General features: G+C 38.6%; 1 protein-coding gene across 7 annotated transcripts in view; it reads right to left on the reverse strand.

The window, feature by feature from the left end:
• IDE (insulin degrading enzyme) overlaps positions 1–20,476 on the reverse strand; it is a 71,012-nt gene extending 50,536 nt beyond the window's left edge. The window contains exons 1-5 of one of the 7 annotated variants that reach the window (XM_062619407.1): positions 20,266–20,476; positions 9,499–9,683; positions 7,906–8,113; positions 6,580–6,749; positions 3,315–3,437 (exon numbers count right to left, since the gene is read on the reverse strand). In XM_062619407.1, coding sequence (XP_062475391.1) covers positions 3,315–3,437; positions 6,580–6,749; positions 7,906–8,113; positions 9,499–9,658 — 661 coding nt within the window. In that variant the 5' untranslated portion in view covers positions 9,659–9,683; positions 20,266–20,476. Of the gene's footprint in view, positions 1–3,314; positions 3,438–6,579; positions 6,750–7,905; positions 8,114–9,498; positions 9,684–14,783; positions 14,936–19,400; positions 19,673–19,736; positions 19,872–20,265 lie in introns of those variants that run through there. The other 6 variants (XM_062619408.1, XM_062619406.1, XM_062619402.1 and 3 more) reach the window with 6 other exon arrangements.
• Between the last annotated feature and the right edge of the window lie 5,186 nt (positions 20,477–25,662).

The following is a 25,662-nucleotide window of genomic DNA, read 5'->3' on the forward strand; positions in this document are numbered from 1 at the left end:
GTTGATCAATGAGAAACTTAACAAGACCTGGCAGTGTGCGCTCACAGCCCAGAAAGGCAACCATACCCTAGGCTGCATCAAAAGGAGCGTGACCAGCAGGTCAAAGGAGGTGACCCTGCCCCTCTACTCTGCTCTCCTGAGACCACACTTGGAGTATTGGGTGCAGTTCTGGTGTCCTCAGCATAAAAAGGACATGGAACTGTTGGAACAAGTCCAGAGGAAGGACACAAGGATGATCAGGGGAATGGAGCACCTCCCTTATGAAGACAGGCTGAGAAAGTTGGGGCTGTTCAGCCTGGAGAAGAGAAGGCTGTGTGGAGACCTCATAGCAGCCTTCCAGCATCTGAAGGGGGCCTATAAGGATGCTGGGGAGGGACTCTTCATGAGGGACTGTAGTGACAGGACAAGGGGTAATGGGTTAAAACTTAAACAGGGGAAGTTTAGATTGGACATAAGGAAGTTCTTTAAGGGAGGTGAGGCACTGGAATGGGTTGCCCAAGGAAGTTGTGAATGCTCCGTTCCTGGTGGTGCTCAAAACCAGGCTGGACAGAGCCTCGGGTAACACGGTTTAGTGTGAGGTGTCCCTGACCGTGGCAGAGGGGCTGGAACTAGATGATCTTAAGGTCCTTTCCAACCCTATTTATGATTCTATGTTCATTTATGCTTTACAACAACAGTGAGGGTTCTCTTTAGGTCAGATTTCCAGTTGCCACGGTGCTTCTTACTGAAAAAGTTTCCACTTAGAATTCTGTATGTAAACTGCCATGCTAAAGCTGTTCTATGATTACTCAGTGAATTTTGCTTTTGATAGCTAAAAATAAGTAACTGAATTCCATTATTTAACTTTTAGCAAGCTTTTGAATATCTAATACTATTTGCTACAGAAATTATATTTTGGTTCCCCCACCACTTTTTACTGACACTGGTATATTTTTATTTGTTTTACATTATATATATATAGTGCTGGGAAAGCAAGAGAACTATATAGGCTGTGCGTAACTTTAGACATCCATTTATTTCAGAATGCCCAGGAGTGAAGAGAGACAGATCATGGGGGACTTGCAGTGCGCAACTCAACCTATTTTTGTTACAGGACTTCTAACTATCTATGTATTAATCAGCAGTACCGCTACATTGATAGCGACATATTTCAGCAAAGAATTTATGGAATAATGCTAATGAGGTATGTTTTCTACAGTTTGCTTTCTGTGGGTGAAGCTCCCTGAAAATAATTTTTAAATACTTGTAAATTTTCAAATTTGATGCTACAGGCAAGCCCTCAAATAGCCAAAGCAGTCACGAACATAAAGCCTTCCAGAAAGTAACTGCATAACTCTCTTGCTTGAACAAATAACAGTGTCTTCTCAGGGAAAACAACATGCAATTTTTGTCCAAATAGCACTTCACTATTACAGTAACAACCACCTAAACACAACAAATAAGGGCAGTTGTACAGCATTTCGTATATAGGCAAACAACCCAAGTTACCTTTCAAAAAATTCTTTTATGAGATTGAGAGGAAAAGTCCCAAAGATTGTTTCAAAGGCTCTATTTTTTCTAAATATTAAACTATTTACAAGGACAACACAAACAGAAAGAATTTGACTGTGAAAAATGACTAGTAAAACCACTTAAATTCAAGAGTTTAATGAGAATGATTTTTGTATTTTGCATTTAAAAAAAACATATGTGCAAACTGCAGAAATGTTTGAAAGGAACAGATTTTAAGACTATTTTTTACACTTTATTGACACTTGAAATGCAAATCTTGTCTGTCCTGGAATATTGCCTGTCCAGTAAACAACTAGTTGAAAAAAAGATGCCTTAAAACCTTCAAAACAGAACTGTTAAATGAGGAAGAGAATTTTAATTCAATTATTTTAAACTCTGATCACTATCTACTTACCTTTAATTAATAAATATTTTTATAGAAACTTTTTTTATTTTGCTCAGATAAAACAAACAAGAAAAACCTGAGAAGGGGGAAGCACTCTTTTAAATAGCAATAAAAATAAAATCACTATAATGAAAAATATTTACAAGCTATCTTCATCAGTATTACTGTGTTTACTTGAAGATTTCCACTACTACCAAAAGGTTTTTTAACACGACATACATTATGCCCTATTGGTATTGCCTGCATACCTACCAGTAACACGACTGATACCCCACCTTTAAAAAAAATAAAAAATACATATAGCACAACAGCTTGCAACATATAGCTTGCAACAGTGAAAAAAAACCTTCACCATAGTCAAATCAATGTGTGATGTTACAGCAGGTGAGATGTAATAATAAATAGATTTGAAAGGAATTAAGGAGCCTGGAACTGATCTGTAGTGAGTATATGCACAAAACTTGGATTCAGTTAACAAACTGAATGCTCATTGTGTCTGCACACCTCAAAAATCTACAATAAAAAATAATTCAGGTATATGCTATGATTGAAATTAAACAGGTACATTTTGTTAATCAACTTCATACTCAGCATTCTGTAAACAGAGAGTAGTAAAGGAAGATTTCACTTTGCTAATGAATTTTACTCCACTCACACTCATCATCCGAGCATTATTGTAAACCACCATGCAAATACCAGTCTGACAGCGTATTTTCAAAACGCAAACACTTTTCAACACTGTTATTAAGCTTTTGGCAAGCCTATGTAAAATATCAACTCAACTGTGGAAAATTTTAAGCAGTTGGAACCTCTGTTAAGTTAGTTCAGAAGCAGAATCACAGAATGGTTTGGGTTGGAAAGGACCTTAGGATTATCTAGTTCCAACCCCCCTGCCATGGGCAGGTATGCCTCACACTAGACCATACTGCCCAAGGCCCTGTCCAACCTGGCCTTGAACACTGCCAGAGACGGAGCATTTACCACTTCTTTGGGCAACTGTAAAAAGTAAACTGAAGTAAAGCCTTTTTATCTGAATGTTAGGTCAGATTTATCCTTTGATAATACAGAAAATTTTGTAGTGGAAATATAAGTCTAAAATATGAAAACAGTATGGAAAGCCCTCTCAACATCAGAAACCAGACAGGTGCCAGTCTTCACAAGACAAACATACAAAGACAGGAACTGGTGACTCGATAATAGATTTAAAATTTTCAGTTCATGTTTCCTACAGTACACTTACAAACATGAAAATTCATACATTGCAAGTTACTTCACTAAACATAAAATTACGTTTGGTCAGCCTGTACAAGTTTTACTTTCTTCCCTTCTGTAGGTTTTCCAACACTTACATTTGCTTATATTTTCTTCAAACATAAATACACGTAAAGTCTTACTCAACCAGCAGAATAAAACTCACCTCTTCCTAAGACACAAATAGCCATTAAATTTGATGAATAATAAGTAGAATGGAACTTCAATAGCTCTTGTCTTACATCTATTCCTTCTTTGGTTGGTCTAGTTTCCAGAGTGAGTTTGTTCCCTGTAATTTAAAAAGAAGTTAACTACATTTGATGTTTATGAATTTAAAAATGAAAAATATAAATTAGTAAGTCTGCTTTCCTACAGATGGATAGTAATTTGAAAAACAAACAACAACAAACCACGTATAATAAGTAAATTGGATCAGTGCTGTCTCAGCATATCAGAGACAATAAATACTTCCACTCTCAATCTGCACATTCCTAAAGAACCAAAGACGGTTTAGTCTCCCAAATTAATCGTTTTAATTTAAATGGGTTACTTAAAAGCAAGTAAGCCCAGGCTCTACTTCAGAGGTTTTTAATTTAGTACATTTACAGCAGGTTTTTGCTCCAATATACATACTCCTATCATAGGAATCACTGTGTGAAATTACTTGTAGCATTGTGTGACACAAGTTATATTAAATTAAATATATATTTACTAATTTACAAATATTAATTATAAATTCTGACTGTTCTGCTTCAAAAACAGCTGAGCTGTTGCTGCAGTAGGGGAATAGGACTAGAGAGGAAGAAAACTACAACTCTTCCTGAATAAGCCCAAAAGCAGGAGATACCAAACTTTCTCCATTAAATTATTCTCCTGTTATTTAGTGCAATTTTGACATCAAGATTTCAATGATTTATTCTAAGGACACACTCCACATTTATAATCAAAACAGAACTCATGTTTAGTAAAGGTTAAGAAGAAAATCAGAGTCTACACTGGATTTTAATTGACTCCACTTCTCACTACTACGTGGACACACAAAATGGTCAACAGAATCTACAGATCAGATGTGCAAATACTCTGTTAACTCTTGTGAACCCTTAAGCCACAATCAGACCAGGTACAGAAGAGAGCAAGGGATGCAGAAGAAAAATAAGGCAAGAAAGTGCAGCAGAAAAGTTGACTTTTGTACATACAGGAAAAAAACAGCAAGAGAGAGAAGACAAGAGAGCATGCCTGCCATGCATGTATGCCCTGTGCACAAATCCTACAATCACAACATAAGTGAATAGAAATCAATGAGGCAAAATGAGCTACATAAATAATATATGACAGGTATATTGTCCAGATGTTTGGTGATTAGATACAAGTCTAATTAGAATTGCAACAGTCAACAAATCATCATGAAGAGCAATACATTCCTTTAATTTTCAAAATTCACATATATGGTAAAAGCAAAGATTCTTAATTACACCTAAAAAGCATAATTAGGGTATTATGTTTAAAATATTTTTGTCTGTATTCCTCAATATCTGCAGACAAATGAAACGTAGGTTTTCTTACCCACAGGATCAACACATAGGTTGAAACAAAATACAAACAGAATAAAATACAAAAAAAATAAGCTAAAGCTTTAGCTCAGAAACTGCACTGTTACAATACTGGAGTGCATTAAGAGGCAAGAGTCTTGTAGATGTAAGAAAATGGACTCTAGACAATGCAAAAGTACCTAGGAAAGTACTTGACACTGGTGAAGGTACTGACAGAGAAGAATTACCATCATAGGCATCAACTCAGGGAGATGGATGAAGGGTATGTGGGACAAAATGCACATCCTAACAAGAAAACTGGAAGATTAAGCTGAATTTGTTTCTCTGGACAGACAAAGAGTAATAGAAGGTTTGCTGGAAAACAGGCTGCTACGAGGAGTGACCTGAAGCTTCAAATGAAGTCATTCTTGTATTCTGCTAGACTAACATTTGAACCAGTCAAAAGGGAACAGTAAGAAGGATGCCACCCACACTTGTCATGAAAACCCTACCACAGCTGTCATATGTAAATAAAAAACATCAAAGCTGGGCTCTACATCTGCAAAGTCAAATCTACAGGAAGGCTACACGCTATAATTTAATTTCAGAATCAGAGCCTAATGTAAGAAAAGGTGAGTATGACTACTGCTATTGAATTTGAGCACGTCAGGTATTCTCCCCGTGAAAACATTTCACTTGTATCAGCTATAAAACCTTTAACTGCAGAAAAACATTCTGCAACTTTCACTTCCATTTTCTGAGTGCTATAGAAAAATTAAATAATCTCTTCTGTAGCAGAGATTACAGAATGTACTTTAGATGTTTGCCTGCCCACATTTTCAAATTTACCTGTTTGGAGAATGTAGTTACAGTTTCCCCATTTCAGACAGCCTGTCTCTCTTGGTGAACAGAGCAAACACGCTCCTGCAGCAGCTGGCTACCAGCTCCTCAACTATGACCTACATCAACAGGTGCAAAAATACTCTTTCTTGAGACAGAGGAAGAAACTAACTAACTCTTTAAGCCCATTATCTGCCCTTTCATCATCCTACTGTACCAAATATTTTCATCAACTATTCATTCAGCAAACCAACCCAGTCACAAAATGCATTCATGCTCAAGGATCGAACAGTGCAGTGCATGAATTAATAGCCCTCTCACTTTGATAGCTTCAAAACCAAATTCATGTAGAAAATAACTTTGACTAAAAAAAAATAAAATTGAAACTTCTGCCAACACATCTGACTTTTGTGGTTTTGACCATAAATACAGCATCTTACTTTAATGCTTTATAAATTGAGGTTTTGGGGTGTTTAAATTGTTACTAAGCATTCTGTGAATAATAAAGCCAGAAAAAACCCTACAACCATAAGATCAGGATTTGTCCAAGACCTTTTTATCTGTCCATCTACTACTGTTGTGTTCTGTGCTTACGATTTTGAGTTTTATATTCTTACTAGTAATTTTCACATTAACTTGCTCATCTTTGCAACTTGACCTAGCCACTGTCATGTGGTCCTAATGCAATACTAGCTAGCAAAACCAGCATGTGACTAACAACTATTTAAACACAGTTCATTCACTTTGTTATGCACAAAGACTTAACAGTACCAAATTATGACAAATCCAGTAAGAGGAAAACAGCATTCACTACAGTAATTATCAGAATCATAAAGGATGCTTCATCACTGTACTGCAAGTCTTGGATCACTCTGTTTCTTATGTTTTTGTCTAGCTCTGTTTGGTCTACGATGTGGAAAATATGATAAAGCACCATAATAAACTTGTATAGAAAGGGGGAAGAAGGCAATTGTTTCAGTCTGCCTTTAACAATTTTATATAAACAATGCTACTGTGCGTTACACAGAACTCCAATGGATGAATAATTATATTCTGACAAACCTGTTCCAAATTTACTGAAGGGATGATTGGGATTCCCAGTAGCCTTCTCTAATTGGAACAACCTCCAGGCATCATTCATCAGGTTCTTCTCATGCTCAGAATCAACAGCATTCACTTCCCTGTCTTTGCAGCTTTCATCGAACAAAGGGCACAGGAAAAACTGGGCAAATCTAAACAGAAAAATTTAAATTAAAGGCAAAAGTACTGTACATAAACAGTAACAGAACACTATGAAGTTTATGTACCTCCTGTAAGCACACTAATATATTATTTCTGTAATGCAAAAGTTATAAATTATGTAACAGTTCTGACACTGATTCACAAATTGTATTTCTCAGTTTCTTTATTTATAAATGCAGACAACAATATATTCATCATATAAGGTACTATGACGATCAAGGACCTTACATCATAATTAATACACTGAACATTTCTACTGTTTTGAAGTTTAGCTGCAAGAGACTCTTTTAATCTCACAAATCAAGTCAGTCTAGTCAGACATTAAGGGAAAATCCAAAGGGGAAAAAAAAAACACTCTTTACCTCACTGACTACACATCTTTCAATTTCTGTCCCCTCCCGCAAAAGGCAAGAGATTTCAGTGAGTTCCCTTTACTAAAGGCATCCTAATGTATTTCTAGACTTCATCCTTCTTTTGCTATCAATGAAATAAGGATCCTACAGGAAGCATAGTATTTGACTGTAAGCGGGAGGCCAGGCACGCACTCTGCAGTGCGGGGCGAGCCGCCCGTTGGTGAAATACCACTACTCTGATCGTTTTTTCACTTACCCGGTGAGGTGGGGAGGGAGAGCCCCAAGAGGGGCTCTTGCTTCTGGCACCAAGCACCCAGCGAGTGCTGGGCATGACCCTCCCCAGGGACAGCAGCAGGTGGGGAGTTTGACTGGGGCAGTACACCTGTCAAAGCGTAACAGGTGTCCTAAGGCGAGCTTAGGGAGGCTGGAAACCTCCCGTGGAGCAGAAGGGCAAAAGCTCGCTTGATCTTGATTATACAATCAGAGTATTTGCACAATGCAGAAGCCCATAATCATATTCTGTGTCCCACATGGACGGAAATATTAATATTTCCAGAAACATTCAGTGTAAACACAAACTTTGAACTTCAAAAATACTGCCTCAGCAAAGAACTCTGCTAGCTGAAAAAACCTGAGCAACTTTTGTACTGAAAAATACCTGGTATCAGTTTTAACAAAAGATGGCACCTTCAAGCATTTAATATTATAACAAACAAAAAACAAAAAAACAAAAAAAAAATCACAAACTTTTACACAATTTCAAAGTGCACCCATATCACAAAAACCTATTTACCTGTCTAGTGCACCTTCCAGATGTTCATGTGATACATCAAAGTAATAGTTGGTATGTTCTCCACTTGTGAAAGCATTTGAGCTCCCGGCATGCTCACTAAGAAATTGGCTATACTCATTCTCTTTTGGATACTTCTTGGTTCCCAGAAACAACATATGCTCACAAAAGTGACTAAGCCCAGCAATGTTGGGGGGATCAGACAAGGATCCTGCAGGATGAAAAATTCCATGTAACCATTCAGAAAGTAGTATTAAATTGTTAAGTCTTTTAAAGTGCTTTATATTACAGTGTGTTGCCTCAGGCAATTATATCAATTCTGTAAATGTAAGCAGACACTTGAGCAGCTACAGTCAACTAAATTCAATCTTAAAAATAAAATAAAGACTTAGTAACTGAACCAATTAGTGTCTCAAATTGCCTCTCCAAATCAGTCTGTACTGCCTTACAAAGGCAATTTTTTCGTTGAAGTCTATGACTCATATAATCGGTAAAGAGCTGGCAGATCAGTGTTCTGACTTCTATACCTTGACTTTAATAATTGCACTGTGTAAAGGGCAGCAATTGCCAACCACAATTAAGGAGGTATTTATCCTGTGGTTTATAGGATGACTGATAACCTGTAATTGCCTGAACGAAAGCAGCTACTGATGACCCGCTAGTAATTATGAAGGCGGATGGATTAAGAGACAATAATGATGTGCAAGAATGGAAGCCAGAAATGTGGAAGTTAGAGTGACCTGCTTTGGAGTATGCAATGATGTGCAATGGGAGAAATGAAGGCAACAGATACATCTCCTTCAGTACATGTGCAGGAACTGGATGCTGCAGTTGGCTATTACTGTCACAGTACCTAACAAAATCACATTTGGCATCCTCTGAGTGAGATAATGACTTGTGACAGCTATTTCCATAATAAAAAAGGCCAGAAATTTTCAAAGCTGCTCTACTATTTCTGTCCAAACACCAACGGTCATAATTCCCAACTACAAACACAGCAAGAGGATCCTTATGTAATGTGTGCGCCCATCATACTTTCCAAGCAACTGAGAAACTACACAAGCTTGAGAAATACCTCAGATCTAAGAAAGGCTTCCATTGTTCCAAGGAATCAAAGTAACTACCTTCCCTTCTATTTCCAGTGTTTCTATTTGCACACCTAAGCATCACTGGAGTTAGGGAGTGCCCTTCCAACTCTTCCAGCACTACAGCATTTTCTCACCTCTACACATCAACAACTTAACATGAAGGAAAAAAAAAAAGTCTGACATAACAGATGGAGATGTCTGAAATAATTGCACTCACACCCACCCCTTTTCTGCTTACAAAAGATCTTTCATAACATGAAACTTAATGGTTAAAAGAAGTCTTTCTACTGACTGAGCTACACTTGAGTAAACAGAGAGTACAGTGAGAGTATTTAATTAACTCTAATAATTTTCAACTTTATGTGTCAAAGAATTAAACAAACTCTAAATGACAATAAAAGGTGAAGCTGCCAACTGGATACCATGCCTGCCAGTTTATTTCAATTAAGATACCAAAACTTGAAGCAATTTTATTAATGCCATAATGAACACAACATGCATTAAATACCTATGTGTACATCAAGTGCTGCTGAAGATTTATCCGTGGTGGGGTCACTAATGAGAAGAGCTTTAATGCCATTTGCCAGTTCCAGTCCACGATACTCTCGTTTATCCTCAGGTGATTTGATAATTTCATTTGTTATTCGCTTTATAGCTGGATTGTTCATTTTGTTGTTTGTCTCTGTCTGAAACCTAGAAGAAAGCAGAAGAAATGTCACTTACTATTTTTACATAGGCCCTGATAATATTTTAATATTATGATAAAGAATTCTGGGCAATACTGACATCAAGAAATTGAGTTCTGAACAAAATTCATAGAACTGGACTAAAAGTTTAGTTCAGATCCTGAAAGATATTGCTGTTAGAACAAAACCACAAAACATCAAACCAAAAACCAAGCAACATTATACATTTGTAGACCATGCAATTGAACGTTTCAAGTTTCATACTAACAGTAATTTAAGAAAGAAATTTCATCCCCTTATTCAATTATGATAAAAACTGAATTAAATGAAGCATACACTGCTCTCTCAGGTGTACTTTCAGGCTTCAGAAAAGTATTTAATATGTCTGAATTGGTGGTTATGTTATAAATGTTGTAACTTTGTAACTCTCAGATAAACAAAATTTTAGTAAACCACTGGATTTGTACACTCCAGCATGAAAGGGTGACACCATTTACCATAAAAATACAAACACACTGTAATGTTGCCCTGATAAGCAGGAACAGATTCACATGTTTGAACTTCTACTATTAGTTTAACAGACATACTATGAGACATGCTTCTTTAGTGGCATAATTTTGAAATTCTAAGAAACTAAGAGTGAATCTGAAATTATAAACTCTGGTTATTCATTTTTTTTAAATGCCAAGTGAAAAGGTGAGCCATTCAGATTTGGATATCTGGGAAGCTCGAGTAGAACCACTTGGCTGCAAGTTAAAAACAAGCAAGCAAATAAAAACCACACCAACACACACAGAGGGGAAAACAAAACAAAACAAAACAAAAAACAAAGACACACACACACAAAAATATAAGCAAATCCCAGAAACAGGAAATCAAAGAGCTATGCTCTAAACCAACCATGTGGTTTATTCCAGCATGTAAGAGCTACTGAATTCTAACCCTGTTTTCTCAAAAGGGTTTTAGAACAGGGCCTCTTATGTGGTACCAGCCAAACTCAAATCTCTTCCTGTGATGAAATGTTGCTTGCTATATTGCCAAGTAACTTACTACATAAGCTTCATTAGTCACTGGTGAACTAATTTCACTTACAAAGAAAACCTGATCTGAGTCTAATTGTACCACAACACAGACAGAGGCATGAGAAATTCTGCATGATCTTGTTGGTATCACACAGATAACAAGGAGTTGTACAGTATTTACTTTTCCATTTTCAGGTTGTACAGTTCAAAGAACTTTACCCAAGTTTTAAGACTACACACAAGCTTTAAGACTGTATGACATGTGGAACATGAAGGACTGCACAGACCACAATATACTTACTGTTTCAGATCTTCAGTCATAACATTTTAACTAACTCTCTAGCTAGCAAACCAACCGCACACTCAGTGTTACCAGGAAACAAAAAACTTTGTTTGGAAAAGAAAAACTGTTTACATATTTTATTTGCAGCTTAAAAGTAAAAATTAAAATGGGAGTCAGTTAATAAAATCTCCTTCCTAAAATTCTCTATCATTCTCAAAATGGGAAAGAGTCCTGAGAGCTCCTGTCCCTCTGTATTATCTCCTTTCCATTTATTCATGTGATTCTACAGTATAAAAACACCAGCCAACTTGAAGTCAGCAGATGCAGAATCATCAGTGTTGCTGTTATATATTACAAAGAGGCTAATAAAGAGCTCATTATTAAGAGCATGTTAAGGACAAAAAAGTTTATGAACATAAATGTCTACAGCATAATCAGTGAAAAACAGTGTTTCGCATACAGAAAAATAAGATTTTATCCGTAGCAGAGTGAAAGTTTGTATAAGACTGTATTTATGCTTGAGGAAGGAAATGCAAAGTGGAAAAGATATTATTGTGAAAAAAAAGCTGTAAAGTAAGCATTAGATCTCTGAATGCTTTTCAAAGAAGTAAAAAAAAAAAAAAAATTTACTTTGGAACTTTTAAATAAACTTTAGTTCTAACATGAAAGAAATAGTAAGAAAGCAAGCAAAATTACAAGCAGGAATTATAATCCAAATTAAAACAAAACAAAACAAAACACAGAAGTGCTGAACACAGCATCGATGAATAATCAGAATTTGAGTGTCTCTGAGCAAGTAACTTTAAAATGTGCAACTCAACACATTTCAGAAGGAACATGGTTCTCACACTCTGAACTACTTCAAAAAAACAGTGCAATCAAACATAACCACTAAACAGTAACCAAAATGCTAAATTGCAATGTAAATATCTATACTCTCATTTAAACCTGTTATTTATCCACTAGTTTAACCCTGTACTTAGGCTAAGCCTGCCTGGAGCACCTACAGACTTTCTTCCTATGCAGAAATGCAGAAACCATTCAAAACCAAAGGATACTCCAAGCACAGCAACATTCCCATTTCTCTGCATCAACAGCACTGATATAATCCATACCTATGATTTAAAAAACGCCTCCTTGTTCAAAGTTAAATAGAAATACTCTACTAAACTTAAGATACTGTGTAAAATTTATTTAGAGAGACTAGATACCACTTTCCATAGATGAAAATCAGTAACTAAACTGTTCTTAACTGCATTTCACTTGCATACAATTCTACTGGATTGACCAATAAAAGCATGCAGGATACCAAGGAGGTCTCAACCTCCTGACTTCACTTAAGTAAGGAGCACCTCATTAAGACACTAGCTGCTTATCATAAGATGCATATATACTATAAAATTCTCAAGGCGTTGTTGTTTTTTTTTAAATGTTAAACAATTTCCTCATCCTCTCGTATCTCTTTGTTATTTCTACACCACATCATTAAGTCACAGAACTTTACTGTTTCTTCAGATGACTCATCTTTCCAATGTGATTCATCAAATTACGCAGCTTCTATGAAATCTTATGAGATTTCAATTGATGTCTTGTGAAGCTGTACACCTCCATTTTATTATCATTCCCTACTTCTGCCTCCTTCCTAGGCTACTTCCAGCTGGCAGTCAAATTTCAGTACAGGAAAAACCTATAATTTTCAAAAAGGTCAAAACTGGCAATTAAGCTTTCAAACCAAGGACTTAAACTTGTGTCTCTATCTTTGGTGTTATTTCAATGGGCATTGTGAATACAACCTTCTCTTCAACTTCAAATGGGTTTGCAAGGTTAACTCACAATTATTTCCCTTCTAAACTGCAGTACCAGACAACTCAAAGCAAAGCAAAAGCAGATCAACTATGAAATATTCCTGAAGGGCAATGTGTCAAAAGAACAAAACCAATACCTTCCTGCTCAAGTGCCATTCCTCCTGGTGCTACAATACAAAAGGTAGAGAAGAAAATTTCACTTATTTACACAGTGATTTTTTCTTAAGGAGTAAATTGTAAGATACAATATTGTACAAATGACTGCTTTTACATGCAACTTCTAAGCTATGTACAATTGCTTTATAACAATACTACATTCCATTCTTTCACAAGGATCCTAAAACCCCTACAAACCGCTTTTTGACAACAGACTGCTTTTGATCATAGCAAAAAAAAAAAAGTAATGGGAAGAAAGGATTCTGTATTTCTTGTAGTTTCTTGAAAAAATAGCTTAATTCCTGAAGTCATGTTCAGATGCTGTCCTGAAATGTAAGAGCTCTATCTACTTGCTCTGTCATCACAATGAGTATTGGGTGCTGATGGTCAGTAGTAGTAAATTAATCCACAAACTAGATTCTATATTTATTGCAGAGCTAATATCCTAACAAAAAATGTCATGAGAAGAAATACTGTCCTACTACTTTCACAACACAGAAGCAACAGAGAAAGACCCAGTAAAACAAAGGAGGCAAGAACAAATACAAAGCATTACTGTGGCACTAGCAATTTTTCCACTGGCCAAAAATTACAGGTGGCAACATCATAGAGCTAGACAGAAACAGAGAAAAGAACAGGGATGTTGGAACTGAGAGCAGTGTCCCTATTCAATGACTACGAAATGTTAAGACAATCTTCCTCATCAAAATTACTTCACTTGTATGAGCAAAGTATCAACTAAAACAGATGCTGAATTATAAGCTACATCTACTTGAAATAAATTATATTCTACTCTTTGAGGCCACATTTTTTAATGATTTCCAATCAGGCAGTCTCTTCGAACCAGCAAGGTTTCACCTGCAAACGTATTACAGAGTGGGACTGTGATACATGATTCTGCCTAACTATTTTAATCTTTCAAAGTTATTTCAGGAAACTTACTTTAATTAAAAATTAGCCAGTGTAGTCAAAACTAAGTTCAACGTTTGAACAATTAAAGGACCATATTTGAAAACCAATTAACAGAAACTCCTGAGGGTTGCTTCAACGCAAAAATGTAACTAGCTAATAAAAATATGACCCCCAAAGCACAAATGCCAAAGTGCTTTCCTAGATTCTTTTGCCATGACAGACTCCATGTGTTTAAGCCAAATGTGGGTACACAGGTCTGAGCCAGATGAATGGCTATAAACACTCATCAGCTTGAAGTAACCCAGATGAATGGCAACACTTACCATTTTGATCCTTGCTTTAAATTTTTATCAGCTGCCTTAAAATTGGGGTTTGCTTAAAGCTTTTATGCAACTGAACCCAAATTACTTCTCAGGGCATTACAATGTACTCACTTTAAGCTTACACTTCTGTACACTAGGATCTGAACTGCTCCTCATGTTTAGCAACTCATGTTTCATGCCTTTTGCATACACTTGGTTTGTTACACTATTGTAGTACAACTGTCAAAGTTCTAGCAGTGTCTTTGAAACTATACAAAGACCACAGTAATGTTCAATCTCGCATTTTGCACCTGTCCCAAGTTCTGTATTTTATTTATATCCATTTCCTTTTACTTCCTTCCCCATCCCACCCCCTCCACTTAACTGCCTACCATTTACCAGGGTGAAGTGAAACCTCTGTGGAGCCAAAACCCTTCCCTGCTCTGCCCTGCAACTGAACTACTACTGGTAACTGTGCTCACTGTATTATTTACTGATCTATCTTGGTTTACAGCTCTTAGTAACTCACGTAATGATTTCTTCAGCTGCAAATGCATGGAGTGAAAGAAGCGTTGTGTGCTTCGGCAGGAGGCCCAGTGCTGCGAAATCACCAGCCAGTTTCCTTACCTCTCTTACCAGGAAAACAGCACTGAATTGAGCCCTCTGGAAAAGTCCACGAACTTCTTCATTTGCAAGCTCGTGGCTTTGCAACAATAAAGTAAGTCTCCATTTTTCTACAGATCTTCATTCCTCCTCTTCACGTCTTGTAACTGCCTCTCCTCACAACAGCAGTAGAATTCAATGGCATTGTGACATCCTTGTATGTGTAACAAGTGACGTCATCAGTAAGTCACCTCCTCTCTTCTTGATTCAGTAGTACACCATAATTAAAAATTATTTTTTAGACTAAACTATATGCAGTACAAGTCAGAGGAATGTTTTTACTAAGTTCTGTTACCAAGAATGTAATAAAAAAATGGAGTAGAGAGTCATCTCAAAAAAAAAAAAAAACAAAATTAAATCAACTCCGGCGACCATTACCATAAAGGCTATTTCAGGAGACTATACATAACTTTTTCAGATTACAGGTTCATCAGTAGACAAACCTAGCAATCTTTCTTTTACATATTTAGAGATTAAACAGTTCACATTATTCAATATCCATAAAGCATCAATCTTCTGTAAATCTACTTGTCACGAAGCTAGAGAATATGTAAGATCCCAACACATTCCTGATGCTGATCTAAATAAATCTGATTGCATACACAGACAGACAGACTGCATAAGTAGATAAACCGCTCAAAACGTTATCATGTTTTATCACTTTCAAACTCCTTACGAATTCAGCATATTACTCCATACATAATAGCTCCAACTACAAAGGCCCACAATGATTTAATCAGGGCTACCAAGTTATTAAGAACAACTAATCATGCCAAATTAGGCAAGTTTGAAGATGATGAATATTTATAAGGTTTTGTTATGGAGTTTCTTTTGAAGAAATCCTGAAGCTTGCTACAATTAAAGCATTTTCAGAACCTCAGTGCGCTGCTTTTTGCCAAGTCTGTAACTGACTTGCAAAATTCCCTCCTAATGATGGTGGCCAGGGCAGAAGCCTGCCTTTCTCTCATTCCCAGAAGGGTCCAGTTTCTACAGCTTCTAGATCACAGCAGCAAAACTTGGTCTGTCACAGCTTCACTACCAACACGGCAGCAGAAATACTGGTGTTACATGCCAGTGTACAGGAATTATGAGTAGCATTAATGAGACAATACCATGTGTGAACTTGGCCCTGGCAGCTTCATATGTAAAATCAGCCCCCGGCTGAATAACTAGTAAAATAATGCGTGTGGCTCATGTCAGTCCAAAAAGATGGGATAAACACTCAAGACACCAAAATGGCAATTTACTGCCCTGAAGCTACATTTCTTTACTTGACCATTCCAGAGTTTCCAAAGCACTAGGTAAAATGTCAAATACAAAGGCAGGATTTTATACAGTCAGATTTCAGAAACAGCAATAAAGCATATACAGTTTTTAAAAATTTCTACATTACTTCAGCTTACTTTTCCTATTTCTTCAAAACTTGCCCCAAACAACTAATCAAAATACACCCTCCATGGTAAACAAGTTTTATCCAGGTTCATTAGAAATAGAAAACAATTAAAATTACTCTTTCCCTACTGCTTCTTCATTCTTTTTACAAGATTGCTGAAAATAGCAAAAATTCCAAAAGGGTTTTGAAGCCTTTCATTACATGAAAGATTAGGTCTCTATTAAATATAAATAAAATTATCTGGTTTTGATCTTTAGACAATATAGGATCTTCAGAATGACTTCACAAATCTGTCATAGTATTTTGGCTTGCATTATTTTCATCAGTCTGCTGCATGCTAAGAACAACACTGACAAGACTAGTTTGTAACACAACTAGCTGCTTGGAAGCGTATTTTACATATTTCCTTCAGAAATGTACTCATTAATCCAATTAACTGCTTTATGCATTGAAGACTCACAAGCCAGTGCTTCTTATTCTTCCTCCCTCCCTGACGTTTTTCCTCCACCACCCTAGAGCTGCAGGGCTTTGTCCACAACCACAGTGCAGCAGTGGTGTCTAGCACATGGCCCTGCACACACTAGGAAACAAAACTGGATGTTACAGGGAAGACCTCTGTGGTTTATTCTACTGTATTTTGATGTGCATTTTAAACATTTTATCTCCAAGTAGCACATCAGATTGCCCAACACTCTTTGTAAAGCCAACTCACTTAACACTTTATGCTACCATCTGTTTCTTACCCTCAAAAAGAAAACTTGTGAGGTCTGAATTAAAAACTTTAGTTATACTGCATAACAACAAGAAATACACAGAAAGATGAGAGAACTGGCAAGAAAATCTGATCTACCAACAAACACAGAAAGAACTTTAGGATTCTGAATCATGACAACTACTGTAATCCTACATTAAAAGCAATTGCTTATCTAATACTAGCACTTTAATCAACTGACCTATAACAAGCAGCAGTGATGTGTTGCAACAAAGGAAGTTCTGGCTATTTACCTCTTCTGTTTTCTAGTTATTATGATTTTGAACAATTCTAGCTCTACTGTTAACACTGTAGGTAAACTCTCAGTTCTACAGCATTTTTTTTTTCATCTGAATTTCTCAGGCAAGCTATAGTTCTGACTCATTCCAAAAACAAGCTGCAGAAGGTGAGATCTAAACAGAAAGCTACAGTGAAGCAACTTTCAATCAAACTCCATCAAAAATCACCTTATTACATATACACAGTGCTATTTCATATTGTATCAACTTATGAACATCATAAAAGCTGAAAACATTCACTGACACACCTGCATATACAAATGCATAACTGGACACAAATCCAATTAAATTCCTCCACAGACATTTATTACTACAAACTTTTTGATTCTTACCTTGTTAAAACTATTATGAAAGAATCTAATACAACAGAATTAATATATCTAAAATATCAACTTGTGATCTCTCAAATGGTCTGACAGTATTTTTAGTAAATGACTTCTACAATAACCTACAATGACCCCCAGCTAGGAGCCTAACACCTTCCAGTCTTCACACTGAGTGAAGCACTGGAGGTAAAGAACTTCTTTGTCCCTTCCCGCTTTCTTCTTCTAGATCTAACAGGGTAGGGAACTACTTCATGTGCAAAATAAGCTGTATCCTTCACACTCTGATCAAAGTCCCAAAGGCATGGTTTCATCTAAGGGACTAAACCGCAGCCTTACAAGCGACTGAAGGCAGAAAGGGAGCAAAAAAACATGCAAACATGAACCTTGTAGGGACATCCTAACTAGAACAGGGGCGATAAGAAGTTCTGAGAAATTATCTGAGAAATATTATCTGAGAATATTATCTGAGAAATACTTGACATGCAGATGAAGGTTAAAAATTCTACGAGAAGAAAAAGGTAAAGCTGAAAAAAGGTGAAGAATAAACAAAATTCAGAAACGGAAACAGGGTACATGTAATTAAAGAAAAGGTTATTAATTTTCACGTTTGCCATCTTCAAAAATATGTGAAAGCACTACGCCTGCTCTCATATCATTATTGTTTATGAAAATCCTAATTCACAATTAAACAGATGATTAAATCATGGCTGTAGGCAGTATGAAAACACAACAGGCCTACTCACACGCAAAGTTAAGTCCAAATACTGCATATTTTCACAAGCTTAAAGACAAGTAATCTAGCAAGACAACCTACAGCCCAAGAAAAGCATTAGCTCCAAACATACACTGTGGATCACCCTTACAATACCGGAGCATTCGCTGCAATTATGAACAATAACGGTACATCCGAATTTTGACACACAAGCATTGACAGCATGAATCACCGTAACTCCCCCCCCCTCCCCTCCGAAAGATGTTACTCTTGATATGTCTTGCTTTTGCAGTGTTAAATATAGGTTTTGCTATTAAAATAACAGTTACGGTGCTAAAGAAAGAAAGAAAACAACTTTGCCTCTTTCCCCTACCCAGCTCCCTTCCTGGAAAAACTTTACCGAGTTGTTACGCAGTTTAATTTGCCCCTAAAGCGAACCATGCCAAGCCTCCCGCCGCTCCTCCCTTCATCGAGGTTACTTAGTGTCTCCACTGGAACTAGTAACACACACACAAAAACAAGACACACACAGTGCCAGTACTGGACAGCTTGACACATACTGAAGAGACCGCTGCCATCAACCCTGGGTAACTCTCATAACAGTTTCTTTGCAAAGAATTTAAACTTTTTTTTTTTTTTTACCATTTATGGCTCAGGAAGACATGTCAAGTTAAGCAACATGCAAATTCCGGGGTCTTTTTTTTTTGGGGGGAGGGGGGAGGTGGACAAACATAACAAAGCGAGCACACCGGGCAGCTAAAGCCGCGCCATAGCCATGAGGCTGATGACCAAGCCTGCTTTGCCAGCCGAGGTGCTGCTAAAGACACACGGGACACCGGGCTCGGGCAGGGCAGCGCAGGACACAGGCCTCCTCGGCACACACGGGCCCGCCGCCCCAGCTTCCTCATCACTCCCTCCCGAGCCCCGCGTTTCCGCTGCCCTGGTTGCTCCCCTGCCCGCGCAAGGTGCCCCGGCCGCGCCGCCACCTCTTACACAACGCAGTGGGGGACAGGAGGGGGTCTCCGACCTCACAGTGCGGGGACCCGGGGGCCGGCCCCAACTCACCCACTCACCCGTCCCACCCGCCGCCAAACACGCACCGTACCCGAGAAAGCTGCGCCGCCGGCACTGAGGGAAAACCTGGGAGGCCGGGACGGCGCAGGGGCGCGCTAAGCCCAGGAGAGCCCGCCTCAGCACAGGAAGCAGCCGCTGCCGCATATCCCGGCCCCACCGTCAGCGCCCGGCCTCTCCCCGCCACCGCCGCCCGCCCCGGCCCGGCTCCGCTCGCCTCAGCACGCGCCGCTCCTCGGCGCCATCTTCTCCGCCCGCCTCCCCTCGCCGCCTGGCCAATCCCTCCCCGGCGCCCTCGGGGTCCCGTCCGCCCTCCGCGCCCGGCGGGGCCGCCACCACCACGCCAGGCCTAGCGGGGCCTGTACCTGGGGGTGCGAGAGACTGTCCCTGCTGCCGGGAGGGCCGGGGCTGCGGCTGGGGAGGGGGCAGGGGGCCTCTGGGAGGAGGCGGAGGTGGTGGAGGGGGTGGATGGCTGGGCGGAGAGCCGGGGCGACAGTAGTCGCGGCGGGGCAGGGGGGCGGTGGAGAGTAGCGCCCGGCGGAGGCGGACGGGGCTGCGGCGGGAAGAACAGCGGGGCGACCACGTTGTTGCTGCTGCTGCTGCTGCTGCTGCTGCTGCTGCTGCTGCTGCCGCCGCCGCCGCCGCCGCTGCTGTCTTCGCGGGGCTGGGTTAGCGCCCGCGAAGGGACCGTGTTGCGGCCCGGCGCCGAGGGAGCGGCCCGTCCGCTTCCTGGCGGCCGGGCTCTGCGTTCCTGCCGGCGAAAGCCAAGACAAAAGGTAATTAGGCGCCTCGTAATTTGAGTACAGTGGGTGCGGTGCCGTCCTGAGTGGCAGAGATTTCAGATCTCCCCGTGCAGCGGGTGTCAGTCTTCCTTTCTCCGGGGAGAGAATTTACCTTGTGGGAGCTCTGCTTCGGGAGCCTTCTGTCTGCTGCTCCCCTGCTGCGGGAGGTCTGCGGAATCGCGGCTCACCCTGCTCCGAGCGCGGGGCTCTCTTTGCAGGATGGGCCTGAGAGATGGAAATGCTGGATACGGTTGAACTTCTGTTATAACTCCATGTATTTGGTTTTCTGGGGAGCTTTTTTTTTTTTTTTCTTTCTCGGTAGATTTCCCTGTGGGAAAGTTGTGGTTGTGGCAGCCTGCTTTAATTCCCTTCTTGAAAAAAAAAACCAACCAACCAAAGCAAAAAAACACTCCAGAAAACCCCACTGTTTGCAGTTCTAGTAATGTTTTCTTCAGACGTATGTATTTTCCTATGTCTTATTTATCAAAGAGAAAGAAAAAAAAATCTTCATGTGCTACATTTAATGCCTGATTTTAGCTTCCCCACTGCTTGCCTTTATTACAGGTGGTATCTCATAGCTAGAAGCTCCGCCTCCTGTTATAAAAAGGTAAAAAGATGTGGCCTGGCGAGTTAACTAAGGTTAGTTCTGCATCCAGAGGTGGGACTGAAGATGTATTTGCCATATTAAACTAGTCAGCTTTGGTCAAATAAGATGTTAGAGAAGTGGCAACACACTACTTTGTATGGTCAACAAAATCTGTCAGGGGATTTGGGTAGACATTCAGCTGCTGGTTTCTACTGAGGTCTGTGCTGCTATAGAGACGCTCTTACCAGTACCTGCGCTACCCAGTTTAAAACGTCTGTATCTACATCAAGTACACCCACACTTCGGGCCTCAGTTTAGACACAGAACGGTCTCTCAAGTTACACTAATGGTTGGAGCAAGACAGTTGGTAGTTTTCACCTAAATTAACTGGATTTAGAACTGTGTGGGAGCCTAATTATAACACAATATGTTAACTCCTGTGAAAATTAAGGATATCTTTGGTCCTCATGGGATTCTAGTTTGAGGCAGTCTGGGTTTTTTTCCATTTGCCTAGTGTATGCAGAAGTGAAGATGAGGCCACAGAGAAAGAGGACAGGAGAAATGGTGAAATCTTAAATCTGTCTGTTGCCATTGCATCAGAGAGGGTAATACCACTGTGGCAGAAAGCACACTGCCGGGTGAGTGCCTCTTCATGATCTGTCTCCTCCCTCTCTGGAGCAATTGGGGACAAGAAGGTGAATTAGAGTTGCTTTCTTAAATTGGATGTATAGTAGGAATGCTTCTGCCCTTACTGTTAACGCAAGTTGAAGTATGTTCTATCAGTTATTATGTAGGGGTGAAAGCTATAGAAGTATACAGAGTTTCAGGCAGTTTATTCCTTTTCAGGTTCTGACAGAGATTTTGCTAGCCTGATGTAGCCATACTTCCATATTCAGCTAATGCTGGCCTGATGTATGTTTAGCTGCTCTGGTAAATCCTGCCTTTCACTATAGATCTTGCCTAGGGCATGCACAGGGGCAATCCTGGGAAAGCAGACTGCACCAGCAAAGCTGTGGTGGTCTGCTAATAGTAGCATCTGCAGCCAGCACTTCTGCTTCTGTACCTGTGGTGATGAAAGAGCACACCTCCTCATGCAGCTAACATAACTATTGCAGCAGATGTTACACCTACTGTACTTTATGCCTATTCTATCCACAGTAAACTTATTTTGTGGGTATTCAATGGCACTGATTGTGTTCTTCTAATCCCTCTCTTGTGTCAGTTTCTACTAGACAAAATTACACTCATCCACTATTTTGGATCTTTTCCATGTTTCAAAGATATTTTCATCTTTTGATGACACCATCAGCAAAAGTAAAGAAGACTTTAAGTAAAATTCCTTTCTCAATGTAGTCCAGCAACTAAGATTCCTTCCCTGCAAAATTTTAATTGTTCATAGACAACTGGTGCTTTCAGTTCTCCCTTCTTCATCTGTCCTAGTGTTTTTCTAGTGGAAAAGAGGTGCTGTCCAAAAGATCAAATGAACCTAAATATGATCTAGCATAAGTGTGGAAATTATTCAGAAATTCCCATGAAGAAGCCCTATGGAGTAGCAGTGTGGAGACCCCTCTTCAGGTTATGTGACATAACAGTACAGTGCAGGGAAACAGATCCTCAAAGCAGGAAGGTTACAAATAATTTAGAACAAAACTGATATATTACTCTTGAAGGCTAAGAGGCAGCAAGTATAGAACTCTTAAGTCTTGATGTGCTTTTAATGGAAGCATTTTTCCACCTAGCTCACATTCTGGATTAAATTCAAATTGTAATTGTATATAAAAGGCCGTTGTAGAAAACTGGCCTCAGGCTGAAAAAAACACGTATCTTATGGTTGTTTCCGCTCCAAAATAAATAATAGCAATTTCATGACAAGGCATGTATGAAAAAATATTGTCTGTTGATTGCTCTCAGTTTAGAAATAGTGAATGAATTAAATTTTAAAATATTAAAGTCAAAATATAATAAGCCAAGGAGACATTTCCTGTTGACTTCAGTTGGTATTGTCAAGTCTGTAAGTTTCTAATCTTCCCGTTCAGTGTTTCCTTTTATGTAAAGGATGCCATACAGCTACGTTCCTTAACTGAAAACAGGTAAATGTGTAGAAAACTATAAGCTTGACTCTAACCTAATTACACAAATGCATATACCCACTATGTGTGCTGTTAATTTTTTATTATGGTGAATAAAACTATAAATTAATAAAACTATGTAAAAGTTCTTATGTGTCTGTGTCAGTGATGTGGCATACATGCAGAAAAAGGAGATCCTTTATTCTGTGTAGTTTCCCTGGTTAGTTGAAACCGATTCTGGTTTTAATCATTTTATATATGCATCAAGTCTTTAATTTTTAACAATAGTTATTGCATTGCATCTTTAATTTTTAACAGTGAAATAATTATCCTGTTATTTGAAGGAGAACTCTGTCCTCAGCTGAGAAAATACCAGTACAGCATCTGTGTGTAAGTCCTGATTGTTTAACTTTCTGTATGTGGACAACATAGAGGTTACAGTATTACTGGCCAATCAGGCTGTTCAAAGGCTAGAAATTGCTTTATGTTTATCAGAAAGCTGTAGGTAATCTCCCCTTTAATGTAAATATGCAATTTATCAGTAAATTTTTCCTGTGTCACTGATAGCATTAAACTCTCCACTTGTTCAGTACGGCTCATAACACTGTGTAGCACGTTGGCAATCAAAACAGGTGTTACTAAGCCTTGAAGAAGTCTCACTCAGACTTATAATTTGTATTAATTATCTTAAGTCTTTCCATTATTATAACCTTTCTTAATTCTTAGCTAATTGTGTTTAGGTGTTCAGTGTCAATAGTTTTATTACTGGTTAGGCCTCCATACCTATGATTACCCAGGTCATCTGATACGAATCCTAGGAAAACACTGATCTGTTTTTTTGTTTTGATACATGCATTGTCTATGTTGCTATAATACAGTGACTTCTTCTTGGCAAGCTTTAGTGAAAAGTTGTCCTTTTTGATGAGTAAATGGGGATTAGTAACCTCTGCTGAAGTCAATTCACTGGAAATTGTGTGCATTATTATATAATTTTCTGTAATTTATTTTCTTTCTTTAAAAACAACACAAAATCCCCATATTTGTCACAGATGATGTACGTGCCTTTTTAGAGGTCATTCTCCCCATCACTGTTAGGACTAGCCTAAGTATTTTTGTTTCTTTTGTTCTCATATTTATTGCTTGTGAAAAGCTAGCTCCCTATTACTCAGTTTTTGTTTATAGGGTAGTGGTATCGTTAGGCTCTACCTAGTCTAAGAAAATGTATGCTATAAATTGACCTTGTAAAACAGAGCTGCATCTATTAAACTGTATGCGTTCTTTAAGCTAACCTAATTACCAGAAATACATATTTTCCATTTACCACAGCTATGGCAAAGGTAGCTATCAGCCAGATTGAACTCCCAATAATTAAATAGATTACTCTTGTTTAAATGCAGGTTTGAATGATCTCTTCTTCTGTGGTTGCGAGAGATATATTTTGAGCAAGATTCTGACTAATGCAAGTTAACGCTTTCATACTAGAAAAGAACAGGCAGAAATACTGGGAATCTTGTATTCCAGTGCTGCCTTCATTTGTATGATGCATATGAAGTAGTGTAGAGTAGAAGGTAACAGTTCAGTATATTTGCATACATTTGGCTTTTCAGTCTAACAGTAGCCTCTACACAATTGTCTGTATGAATTATTTTTGCTCTTAGCATGTATGGAATACAAAAAGCAAGTAGAAATAAGGGCAGTTTTGGTATGTTTGCAATGGATATTGCTTTTTTCTTAATTTTCCCACTTGGTTAAATCTTGACATAACTGAAAAAAACATGTTATTGTGATTCTTAGTGTTTCATTAGAGGGAAAAACATTAGCATCCAATTAGCACCAAACTCCTTTTGGTTAGAAAGTTAAGCTCTAGGACTGTTCAAAAATACAGGTCCTTAGTTGTCTGCATATTAATTTTAAGTGTTTTGTTACGGACTTTTTCTGCAGAATCATTGCCTTATTTCTGGGTTTGAGGCCAATTAAAAAATTATGTCGAAGGACAATAATGCATCTGGCAGTTACTAACTTCTGAGTGTCTGTCCTTGAAAAGCAGTTTTCATATATTTATGTGCTATATAGACTTTAAGGTTGTATTGTTTTCAGTGGCATGCAAGCAGTAAAGTCTTACATGCTCAGAAAAACTGAAAATTAAAATTGTTACTAATCACTGTAAAGATTTCATGGCTCTTGTCCTATCTCATCATCAGTCAGTATTTAAAATGACAAATTTGTTGAATGTTAATGTTTTCTGAATGGATTTCTGGTCTTAGCAGACCAGGAATCCAACACTTCATGTCATCTGTAAAAATAATGTGTGTATTTCTCAGATCCTGTTTTTCCTGCCTAGTATAAGATTGATTGGCTCTGACATTGTTCTAATTTTGGAGATAAATGGTAGAGGACCATAATCTGATGCTGCTTCATGTCACTGTCAGAAAAATTACCACGAGCCTTGTGGGTTAGGATTCATTTGTTACTAACTCCAAGAACTCATGGAGGAGGCGTAAGTTTCAAAGTAGCCAGTTTGGGGGAAGAAGGGTATAAATGTGTAATCAAAATTTTAGCAACTGGGAAAGCCCTAGAACAACAGCAGCAAAACACTGTAGCACTGTAGACCATAACAGGCGGATGACAGTCTGTAGGAGTCAGAACAGATTTGTTGAAAACAAAGCACATCAGACCAGTTAAATCTTCTCTAACACCTGCTTCTTCCTGTCTGCCCACAAGACCTGTTACCCTGTCATAGATCTCCACCTAGCAAAGCTTTTAATACCTTCTCAAAGGAAGCTCTTGCAAGAAGTGACATGAACAGCTGGTGAGAGGATACAAACTTGTACTTCGCGTGGTTCACGTGATCTAG

This window comes from Pezoporus occidentalis, unplaced genomic scaffold, assembly GCF_034315485.1.
Source record: "Pezoporus occidentalis ecotype Australia unplaced genomic scaffold, CSIRO_AGI_Poc_V1 ctg210, whole genome shotgun sequence".
In the NCBI taxonomy this organism is placed as follows: domain Eukaryota; kingdom Metazoa; phylum Chordata; class Aves; order Psittaciformes; family Psittacidae; genus Pezoporus; species Pezoporus occidentalis.